The following is a 12087-nucleotide window of genomic DNA, read 5'->3' on the forward strand; positions in this document are numbered from 1 at the left end:
GGCCACAGCAGAAGGAGGCCCGCATACCACAAAAAAACAAAACAAACAAAAAAAAACACCACAACACTTGTGGCTTTAAACATCAATGACTAATCATTTCTCATAATTCTCTGAGTTGACTGGATTGTTCTTCTGCTCCATTTGTTGTTGGCTGGGATCACTCATAAAGTTCCATTCACCTGAGAGCTTGGCTGGGGCATTTTTTTGCTCTTCCACATGACCCCTCTCTCCATATAATGTCCCATCCTTCAAGGCTTCTCCACATGACCTATTTCTGCATTGGGATAACATGGACTTCCTTATGCTGGGTTCTAAGAGGGAGAATTTCAAAAATGCAAATGCTAGTGAGCAAGTGCTTATCAAATCTATGTTTGTGTCACTTTTACTGATGTACTATTGATGAAGACAAATCACGTGACCAAGCCCAGAGCCAATGGGAAGAGACCCACCCCAAGGCATAAATATTGGAAGGTGTGTTTCATTGCAGGGCCAGCAGTGTAACAGATTACCATACTAAATGAAAGCCTGGGGTGTTTATCCAAGCCCTTCCTCTTTAGTGGCCCTTGAACTCCAATTTTTGTCATCTCAGTTCTGTAAGACTGCCCAAAGCTCTCCTCAGCTTCTCAGCTTCTTGATTGATGATTAAGAATCAGCAAACGCATGAAAGGGAAAAGCAGTGCCAAATGATGGGCTCACTCATCATGTTCACCTCTCTGAACTTCCTTTCTGTTTGGGATTTGGCCCTTCAAGTTCTCACTTGGAAACTTTTCAGTGCCTTTAAATAGATATTTTTTCTATTCTGCCCGACATGTCTGGTTGTTCTCAGTAAGAGGGATGGTCTTAAATAAGCAGAGCTGTCATTGATGGGAGCAGAAATCCCATAGAATGAAAGAAGATGGAAAAAAGTACTTCAAGGTAGGGAGTAAAAGGAGCAGACCCTGACAGAGAAGGAGATTTTCCAAGACTAGGAAGAGGTTAGTATTTTATATATTCCATGAGGAGGAAGAGCCTTGCCCTGTTGCCTCACAGTGCCCCAAGAAGTAGAAAGAGCTCAAAGAGAAATGACTGCCTGGGCTTCTGGCATCTCCAGCCTCCACAAAATTCCCCACTCTCCAGCAGGGCAGCGAAGTAGCAGAACCACCTTCCCTTGGAGGACATTAGCTTGTGCAGGACTATACTGTGATTTTTTCAGTGTTAACTAGTATAGAGAGACCAGAGGGCACTTCTTGATGCTTCAGACTACAGAAGACCCCTGCAACTTGTATAAATCCACCCCCCACCGCTGCAGTAGGGGAGGGAGTCCTAATGGTGACTGTAATTCAACATTTCAATGCTTTGGCAAATGGAGTTTTAGGTGAGCTTTAAATTGTTTCAGAAAAAATAAAGTAAAATGGTATTTAATTTACCAGATATTGATGGATGCAAATTCATACCCATTATATATGTTTTAAAATTAGGGGCTTCCCTGGTGGCGCAGTGGTTGAGAGTCCACCTGCTGATGCAGGGGACACGGGTTCGTGCCCTGGTCCCGGAGGATCCCACATGCCGCGGAGCGGCTGGGCCTGTGAGCCATGGCCGCTGAGCCTGCGCGTCCGGAGCCTGTGCTCTGCAACGGGAGAGGCCACGACAGTGAGAAGCCCGCGTACCGCCAAAAAAAAAAAAAAAAAAAAAAAATTAGTAAAAACAGCCATGAGAAAATTGGCACCAATAGCCATATCTTGAATACTCTACTTGGGCATTGATTTTTTTTTTTTCTTTTGGTAACAGCTTTATTAAGATGTAATCCACATACTATACAGTTCACTCATTAAAAGTGTACAATTCAATGTTTTTTAGTATATTCGTGGGTATGTACAACTATCACCACAATCAATTTTCGAACATTTTCATCACCTAAGAAAGAAACTTAGATGGATGTTTCCTTTAGCTATCCTTATTCTATTTGGAATATGGAAACTTAGATGGATGTTTCCTTTAGCCATCCTTATTCTATTTCCTTATCCTCCCCAGTGCTGAACAAACACAAAATCTACTTTATGTCTCTATAGATTTGCCTATTCTAGAAAATTCATGTAAGTGGAATCTTACAATATGTGGCCTTTTTGTCTGGCTTCTTTTACTTAGTATACTGTTTTCAAGCTTTATCCATGTTATATAGCATATATCAGTACTTCATTCCATTTTATGGCTGAGTAGTATTTCATTATATGGATATACCACATTTTGTTTATCCCTTCCTGATGGACATTTGAATGTTAGGGTATTATAAATAATGCTTCTATAACCACTTACGTAAAAGTTTTTGTGTGGTCATATGTTTTCCTTTCTCTTGGGTATATACCTAAGAGCAGAATTACTGGGTCAAATGTTAACTCTGTTTAATTTTTTGAGGAATTGCCAAATTGTTTCCAAAATAGCCTAACCAATTTACATTCTCACCAGCAGGGTATGAGTGTCCGATTTCTCCACATTTTCTCTACTAATTGTTATAAGCTGACTTTTTGATTATAGCCACCGTAGTGGGCGTGAAGTGGTATCTCATGGTTTTGGTTTGCATTTCCCTGATGACCAATGATATTGAGCATCTATTCATGGGCTTATTGGTCATTTGTATATCTTCTTTGGAGAAAGGTCTATTCAAGTCCTTTGTTCCTTTCGAATTGGATTGTCTTTTTATTATTAAGTTGCAAGTGTTCTTTTATATTCTAGATCCAAATCCTTTACCAGATGTATGATTTGCAGATATTTTCTCCCATTCTGTGTGTGTCTTTTCATTTTTTTGGCAGTGTCCTTTGAAGCACAAAAGTTTTAAATTTTGATGAAGTCCAATTTATCTTTTTTTTTCTTTTGTTGCTGTGCTTTTGGTCTCATATCCAAGAAATCATTGCCAAATCCAATGTCATGAAGTTTTTCATCGATATTTTCTTCTAAAAATTTTATATGTTTAGCTCTTACATTTAGGTCTTCGATCCATTTTGAGTTAATCTTTGTATATGGTGTGAGGTAAAGGACCAATTTCATTCTTTTGCATTTGGCTATCTAGTTTGGCTTCTCTTTGTTGAAAAGACTATTATTTCCCCATTGAATGGTCTTGCATCCCTGTCAAACATCAATTAAACATAGACACATGGGTTTATTTCTGGAATCTCATTTCTATTCCATTGAGATATATGTCTATCCTTATGCCTATACCACACTTTCTTGATTGCTGTTCCTTTTTAGTAAGTTTTAAAATCAAGTGTGAATTCTTCAACTTGGTTCTTTTTCAAGATTGTTTTGGCCATTCTGGGTTCCCTGCAATCATATATTAATTTTAGAATCAGTTTGTCAATTTCTACAAGAAAGTCAGCTGGAATACTGATAGGGAGTGCACTGAATCTGTAGACAAATTTGGGGAGTATTAGCATCTTAACAACATTAAGTCTTTCAATCCGTGAACATGGGATGTCTTTCCATTTATTTAGATCTTCTTTAATTCTTTCAGCACTGTTTTCTATTTTTCAGAGTACAAGTCTTGTACTCCTTTTGCTAGATTTACACCTAAATATTTTACTCTTTTTGATGCTACTGTAAATGGGGTTGTTTTATTAATTTCATACTGGGATTATTTGAATGCAAATGTATAGAAATACAATTGAATTTTACGTATTGCTCTTGTAACATACAACCTTGCTGAACTTGTTTACTAATTCTAATAGTTTCCTAGTGTATGTCTTAGGATTTTTCTATACACAAGATCATGTTTTCTGTGAATAGAGAGAGTTTTGTTTCTTTTTTTCCAATCTGGATGCCTTTTAAAAATTTTCCTTGCCTAATTGCCCTGGCTAGAACCTTCAGTATGGTCGGTGTTGAATAGAGGTGGCAATAGCAGCCATCCTTGTCTTTTTCCTGATCTTAGGAGGAAAGCATGCAGTCTTTCACCATTAAGTATGATGTTCGCTCTGGCTTTTTCATATATAGCTTTTATTTATGTTGAGATAGTTTCCTTCTATTCCTAGTTTGTTGAGTGTTTTATCAGAAAGGGTGTTGGATTTTGTCAAATGCTTTTTCTTTGCATATTGGCATAATTATGTGGTTTTGTTTTTTATTCTATTAATCTGGTGCATTGCTTTAATTGATTTTCAGATGTTAAACCAATCTTGCATTCTGGGATAGAGCCCACTTTATCATGGTGATACTACTTTATATATGTTACTGGATTTAGTTTGCTAATATTTTGCTTAAAAACACAGTAATAATGTTGGGGAAAGAGAGCAATTACTTTTAGAGGAATCTAGAGTCTGATTATTTACTGCAAAAAAAAAAAAATCAGTATGAAAAAACGGAGAAATCTAGAAGAAGGAAGAGGAAAAGGTAATTTTAAGTCCAAGCCTCCTCCCACCCTTTAATAAAGAAAGCATATTGCCAAATGGGGAGTCATTTAAAAGTTACTGTGTGGGCTTCCCTGGTGATGCAGTGGTTAGGAATCCGCCTGCCAATGCAGGGATCACGGGTTTGAGCTCTGGTCCAGGAAGATCCCACATGCTGCAGAGCAACTAAGCCCGCGCGCCGCAACTACGGAAGCCCTTGCGCCCTAGAGCCCTTGCTCCACAACAAGAGAAGCCACTGCAATGAGAAGCCTGCGCACCGCAACAAAGAGTAGCCCCCACTCGCTGAAATTAGAGAAAGACCTCGCGCAGCAACGAAGACCCAACGCAGCCGAAAATAAATAAATTAAATAAATTAATTTAAATAAATAAATAAATGAAAGTTAATGTGGTGTCTTTTGTCACTTAAGAATATGATACAACTGACCTGATGGCAGTCCAACTTAGCTTTTGATTATTTTTCCAGCAGCAGCTATGGGTTTTGCTGAGCCCCCATGACTGATGGGCAGATCTATCCCCTGTACATGCAAACTGATTCCCCTACCTCCACTTTGGGAGGCTTTTCACTTGTCGTAGATGAGCTAAGAATCCAGAAGTCCACAACCTAAGGAAATGCATGCTCTCAGATTGTGGAGTGAATGGGAGACGGGAGATAAGGCCAAGGTTTTGGCTGCCAAACTGAGGAGTTTTCCTGAATTTGTTAGGCAGTGAGCAGCCATTAAATGTTTTGAGTCTGGGAATGACATGATTGAAGATGTACTTTAAGAGGATTAAACTGGCATTAGTGTATTGAACATAAAAGATCAAATAAACAGCTGTGGGGTGAGACTGAAAAGAAGTATGCAGAAGGATTTGGCAATTGGATTTGATGATCAAGGAGAAGGAAAGACTCCTAGATTTTAAGACTGGATGATCTGAAGTCAGGATTCAACCAGAAGGGAAGATGATAACTTAGGCTTTAGATGAATTGACATTTAATTAGGAAAGATTGCAGACTTTCCCAATCATATCACATGCATACAACTGGAAATAAAACAGTTAAAGCTGATAGGCATTTACACGGAAAGGAGGATGGAGCTATTTAATTTGGAAAGTGAAAAGATGATTTTACAGAAAGAGAAAGATTGAAAGGACGCATTTATTTCTCTGTTGACGTAGTTCCTGGACTTTAGCTCATCATACTCACCTACACATGACACCACATGGCAGCTCAAGAAAGCAAAGCTTGTTCAGGCAGAAGCGCCCCAAACACACACTCCCATTTTTATTCCATGGCTCCTCATTTTCATCTTCCTGCTCCTGGGTAGCCGGTTCTTTACTCCAGCCTCCCATATTGTGGCTAATCTGCCGGTGGCCTCTTGACTATAGTATTATTCGACTCCCCTTCCTGCATGTTGGATCCCTCTGTCCATGGGTTCAGGTTTCAGCAGTCTCACAGTTTCCAGTAAAAGACTTCCTCTGCCAGCTCAGACCTTCAGAACCCTCCTGTTCAGGCCGACCCCAGAATCTTTGCCAGGAGATAGAAATTGGGCAGTTTATCTTAATTATATTTTCGGAAGAATATGCAGTTATAATGTAACAGCTTGCAATTCTCTGACTGATTAAAAATTTGAATAAAGAATATGTTTACCTTGTTAGTAATGTTGAAACTCAGTTGTTGAAAAGAGAAAAATGGACTCCCATATCTAGTTGAAAACCCAAGATTTGAGGCTTTTATTTCTTCTGAAACCAGGAGGACCTGGCTGTCAGGCTTCAGCTTAATTTCAACATGATTTAGAAGTCTGTTTCATTTCCCTGATGTTGACTCACCAGTCTGGATTAATTTTCCAGGGTGTTATGCTAATTATAGGCTAGTGGAACTAATGGACTAAATCAAAATGGCAACAAGTGAAAAAGTAGCAGAGCCCTCTGGGTTCTGCTCCGATGCAGATCTATTTATAACTTCACATTGTATGGTTACTATTAATTAGGAAGTATTGCAATGACCCTCAGTTTTCAAAGGCGTCCACCATCATTTCTAGCTAATCTTTCCCATCTATTACTGCATCCGTTTTATGTGGAGGGTGGAGCTGATGAATTTCTTGCCTGAAGTCATGTCTGTGGTAAAGCCAAAATCATACTTTAAATGTTATGAATAATAATAAAAATAATATATTTGTGGAGCATTTGCAGTTTTCAAAAGGTTTCCTCCATTGTCCTTTCATTTACACTTACTAAGCACCCCTAAGAAGGTTTCCTGTTGGTTTGAGGAGAGCGGAAGAGAAGAGAGTTCGGTTGACAGCTGTCTTGGTTAAATTTGAATAAGTAAGTGAAGAATACAAAGTTGTTGTTCAGGAGTCCAGAGTTCTAAGTTGTATGATCTTCACTCTCCATCACTTCTTTCTGTTAGGTTTTCTTGGCCTTTGAGGATCCACAGGGCAAGCATTCAGTTACATTAACCTTTTATTTTATGAGTCTCTACTTTTGTTCCATCCAAATCTTAAAGGTAGAAGAATCTAGTGCCACTAGAGACCTCAATTTTTAGAAAGTTGAGATAATCCGGAGATTGTTATGCTAGAATGTTGGAAGAAAATCTCCAAAAAGTGGAAGTGGTTCCAGTGACTGCCGTGAACCGTGATTGCAGTGCACCAGCTTCCCTCCCATTCTCCACGCAACAGCCTAGTCCTTTCCTGGCCTTCACAGGCCCAGAGTGTCCAGACTCTCTACGTCCGACCTCCCAGAACCTTTTATAATCCCACAAGCAGAGAATTATACAGATAGATGGCTTCTAAAAGGTCATGGAGTCTAACATCATCACCTTACAGATGAAGAAGCTGAGACTCAGAGAACTGAACTGACTTTTCCAAGTCCCACAGCTAGTAATTGTCAGAATTGAGGTGAAAACCTCGTGGACTTTTGCTCAGGTAGAAAAGGAACTGGTGATGACAGTCACTCTCTCACTGAAGCTGTGTTTGCCACAGCAACCTAGTGAATTAGCCACACAGATAGCAGTTCCCAAAATGTCTTCACAGATGCTCCTTGACACAGGGTCCTGTGGTCATATTCCTTTGCCCAGTTGGGAATTCATAAGGCAAATTCGAAGACCCTGGAAAGTCTTATGGGAGGAAAGAATTTTGTTTAATCAAGCATTTCTCAACTTATTTCTTTATTTTTTTTTAAGTCAGAGAAAACCTAGAAATAGCCTGTGTAACTGGTGCTCCTTTGAACACATTGAAGGATAAATAAATGGTACCTGTTGAAATGGAGCAGTCACAAGCAGGGTGAAAGCTTATTGCTTAGTTCTTAGCTACATGTTATTTTATCTTCACAACACCTTAGGAACAGGTATTATTACCCCTACTTACAGATGGGCGGGCTCAAGATTCTGGTTGCATGTGACAGATTGAACTCAAACTTGCTTAAATGAAAAGTGGGGTTTATTGGTTCATGTAACTGAGAAGCTTGGAATATTGAAACTCGCAAGATTCTTTCTCTCCTACCTCTGCTTCTTGCTGTTTGCCAAGTCTGTTCATTCACTTTACTGACAGATGTCCTCATAAGAATGGAGACATGGCTGTACACAGCTTAGGTTCATGCCCAAACTTCTCTGCAGCCAGATAGGAAAGGATTTTTCCCCTGCCAGTACCACTGAGCAAGATCCTGGAGAGGGACTCTATTTGGTGGGTGAGGGTCCTGTGCCCCTCTGCTGTCCACCTCTATGGCTGGGAAAATAGGTACTGTGATTGGTTTAGACTGAGTCTGCTGCCCTCTCCTATAGACAAGGAAGATACATTTCCAGAATACCCGAAAGGAACTCAGACAAAAAAATAGTCAGTCTGAAAGTTAAGTAACCTGTCTCAGGTCACATAGCCAATAAGTGGCGGAACTGGGATTTGAACCCAGGTCTGTCTGACTCCAAACTCTCTCTCTCCATATATATATATATATTTTTTTTTTTTCCCTGTTTCAATAAGATATAATCTTCACTCTTAAGAAAGGAATAGTCTGATAGAAAAGATGCACAACCCTGTAGAATTAGTGGTGAAAGTTACAAGAACAATGGGTGTTCAGAGGTTGGTGAGATCATGTCTTGATCATAATCTCCAGAGCCAGTGCTCCAAATTCTTTTGGGATTATGGGCACCTTTGAAGATCTCCTGAACCCTGTGAACATTTCCCCCCAAAATACTCACACACACACACACACACACACACACACACACACACACACACACACACACAATGTTGCCTGCATTTTTTGCATGCATTTTAAAGGTGTTCATGGACTCCTGTAAGCTCATCCTTTGTTTTCCAAGGTACTCAAGACTTTGAGTTAAGAATTACTGCTTTGAAATGTACTTATCTAGAAGAACCAGTTCAAAAGATAGAGGCTTGCTGTAGAATGTTGGTATGACCAACCTCAAGTGTTGGTCCTTCAGTATTAGCAAGGAGGGCCCAGGAAGCCCAAGTCAGAGCCATGTAGAGAGAGGAAAGGCACAGGAAATAGTGTGTTCCTTGGAACAAACTTTGGGGCACATCGATAAACAAATAAATGGTACTTGTTAAATGAGGCAATCACAAGCAGGGTGGGAATTATTGTTAGAAGTTACTGCTGCTATTTAGTATAAATAATAGAATCATAACCATCTAATTTGACCTCATTTTAAAGAAAAAGAAAGGTGGAGAGGGTAAAGGGATTTACTCAATGACACACAACTGATGACGTTCTATAACTGAACAAAATGGGGTTCACCAGGTGCTCTTGTCCAGTGCTCTTTCTTCATTCCATGTCACCACATAATCACACCTTAAAGGGAAGAGGATGAATATAAATAATAGCATTCACTTATTATAACACTCCTTCCACTTTATTATAACTTGTTTTAACTGTTTGTTTTTTCCATCAGACTGTAAACTCCATGAGAGCAGAACCTACGTCTGCTTAATAATTCACTGCTCCATCCCCAGGACCTAGCTCATAGGAGACACTCAGTAAATACCGCTCTCCTCTGAATGCCTGAAGAATGACTGAGCAACAGGAATTCCATTCCTTGAGATGGAATACATCCCTTGCTGTTTATATAATTTCTGATGTGGCTTCTGTCACTCCACCCCCATTTTTCTCCCTTGGCACCCTCTGCAATTTCTCAGTGCTCCTGACTCATGCCAAGGAAGCCTCTACCTTCCATATATTTTAAAGGCACAGGGACTTCTAACTCCTTGTTGACTGATTGATGGAGCCCTGGAAATGCAGTGCTCACCTCCGTTTCCCTCCTGACTCCCACCGGGAGAGTTCTAGATACTCTGGCCTGCTTAAGAGAGGACCAGCCCACTCCACAGAAAGTACCACTTCCTCCTCCTCATTAACAGATGCCACCAGAGGGATAGATCTTTTTTAAATTTCCTTGAAACCCAGGCCAGCTTTGATAAAAGGAAAAGTGTTCCCCACTGTTTGTTAACCAAACCAAATGTCCTTAGTCACTTGGCAAAAGATAGTTATGGATGCTATGCTATGTCTGTCAGTAGGCAGCTTGTGTCTAATTAATCCAAAGGAAATATTTGTATGATGTACTTTTAATTTACTGAAGAAGGATATGTGTTCAAACCTTTGCAAATTTACACTGAAATTAATTTTTCAAGGTCCATATAACTACAGCTCTGTCAAATCTTCCTTTAAAACACACTTCCTTTAAAGTGTGACTAACCATGATAAATTACACACATTTATAAATGTCATCTCTCATAGTGTTGTTGTGAAACTTAAAGAGAATGAAGTGTGAAAAACGCCCAGCACCATGCTTGGCATATCAGTTGCCTTTCTTCTTATTCTAGTTCCAGCTTTTAGGGTGGTAGAAACCAAAACAGGTGAAATTCCTATCTGTATGGGCTAGGAATGGTTTGGGCCGTAAATAACAGAAAACTCCTAAGATCTTAAGAAATAGGAGCTTTTCCCCTCCCATAACATTAAGTCTGATGGAGTCTGCTGGTTTGGTTTTAGTCTGGGAGCCCAATAAATCCACAGCCGGTAGCTCTTCAGTTTTCTTGGCCTTTGCCTCATGCATATTGCTTCATCGTTCCAAAATGGCTGCTGCAGCTCCAGACATCCTATTCATATCTGAGACAGGAAGGAAGGACTAGACCTATCTAGTCCTTTCATTAGGAAAGCAAAAAGCTTTTTCAGACCGCTCTCTACCCTCCAGCATTTTCATGTCTCATTGGCATCTCAGCCTCGCTGGAGTTGAGAACATGAGTACTTAGCTTTTTCAGCCTTTTATAGTGGAGGTAGACAAGGGAGAGGTGGTCAGAAGTGGGTCTTCAGTCAGCTAACTTGAAATATTGCCACACTGAAACTATTAGTATGACCCTCAATTGTTTTGCAGAGCTGGGGGAGAGAGTTGAGAGTCACTTAGTAAGATTCAACTTTTCTTTCTCCTCTTGGTCTAACTAAAGACTCAATTTAGCATAGTTGGATTCCATCTGGGACATATATGGGTCTATTAAGCTTTATGGTAAGTGGGGTGCTGGAGCTGGCTCTTACCATCTCACGAGAGCCAGTTGTTAAATTTTTAGGAATGTTTTGAGCCAGCGGATAAACACAGTCATTATTAAAATGGAATTACATTAACTTAAAATTAAATAAATTATTTTGAAAAAGGTCATAAATACTCAAAAAAACTCACCACTTCCTAACATTGTATTACATTTCACTATTAACTATGCTCTTGAGGTTATTTACGCCTGCTATATCTGTATGGCATTCTAAAAATGTGCTACTGTGCATTTCTTCTCATCTCTTGTTTAGTGACAACTTGTTGGTAGTTTTAAATTGGCCATGGTGGGAGTATTTACACCACAGAAATCAGCAAATGCTACAAATCTGGTGGGTTTTTTTTTTTTTTTTTGAGGTAGTCAGTTAGACATTTACTAGCACACCACTGTGCACAGTCTTAGAAAACAATAAATTGGAGAGAGGATGGATATGCATGGACATTTGAGATAAGTAGGTAGGCATTATAAAACAATTCTCAGAGCCCTGCCAGAGATAAAACACATTAAGAGGTGGTTCCCTGTGTTTTAAACCAACACAATAGGAAGGCATTCTATAGATTGCTTACTTTTTGCAGGGATGCAAAGAAAAGCGGAATTTCTTCAGCCCCTGGTACTTAAAGAGTCATCCTCAAACCATACTGTTCTCCTTCATTGCCACTTCATCATTAATAACCCCCCACTGCATACCTGCTATGGGTTAGGTTCTGATTTAACCAAGCAACATTAAGTATGGTCTCTATTCTCAAGGAACTTATGATTAAACTGGAATATGCAGAGAAAAAAAAAGAAAGTAGTCTATTCTTTTGTTCTAAATGTTCTATGCTTTTTCTTCACAGCACTTATCTTGATTTGTATCACTCTCTGTGAGTGTACCTCTCCCTCTCTCTCTCTCTCTCTCTCTCTCTCTCTCTCTCTCTCTCTCTATATATATATATATATATATATATATCCATTAGGAAAGGCAACTTCATCTCCTTTGTTTACAGCTGTGTCCTGGTATCTACACCGTGCTTCAAAATAGTAGACACTCAATTAATGTTTGTTGAATGCGTAAATGAATGAATGAAATGAAATGGGTAGCATGGACAATAAGAACTGTAGGAGGTGAGAGGAAGGAACACTTACCAATGACTGGAATGGTTGGGAAAGCTTTACGGAGGTTCTAGGACTTTAGTAGGATACTGAAGAAAGGG

At 39.5% G+C, this 12087-nt stretch overlaps 1 protein-coding gene across 1 annotated transcript in view; it reads left to right on the plus strand.

Annotated features, from left to right (window-relative positions):
* LOC129392023 (translation initiation factor IF-2-like) overlaps nucleotides 1-4695 on the plus strand; it is a 10501-nt gene extending 5806 nt beyond the window's left edge. Inside the window, exon 2 of the mRNA XM_055083912.1 lies at nucleotides 4126-4695. Coding sequence (XP_054939887.1) covers nucleotides 4126-4155 — 30 coding nt within the window. The 3' untranslated portion in view covers nucleotides 4156-4695. The remainder of the gene's footprint in view (nucleotides 1-4125) is intronic.
* Nucleotides 4696-12087: the final 7392 nt, after the last annotated feature.

The sequence above is a fragment of the Physeter macrocephalus genome, chromosome 4, assembly GCF_002837175.3.
Source record: "Physeter macrocephalus isolate SW-GA chromosome 4, ASM283717v5, whole genome shotgun sequence".
Taxonomy (NCBI): domain Eukaryota; kingdom Metazoa; phylum Chordata; class Mammalia; order Artiodactyla; family Physeteridae; genus Physeter; species Physeter macrocephalus.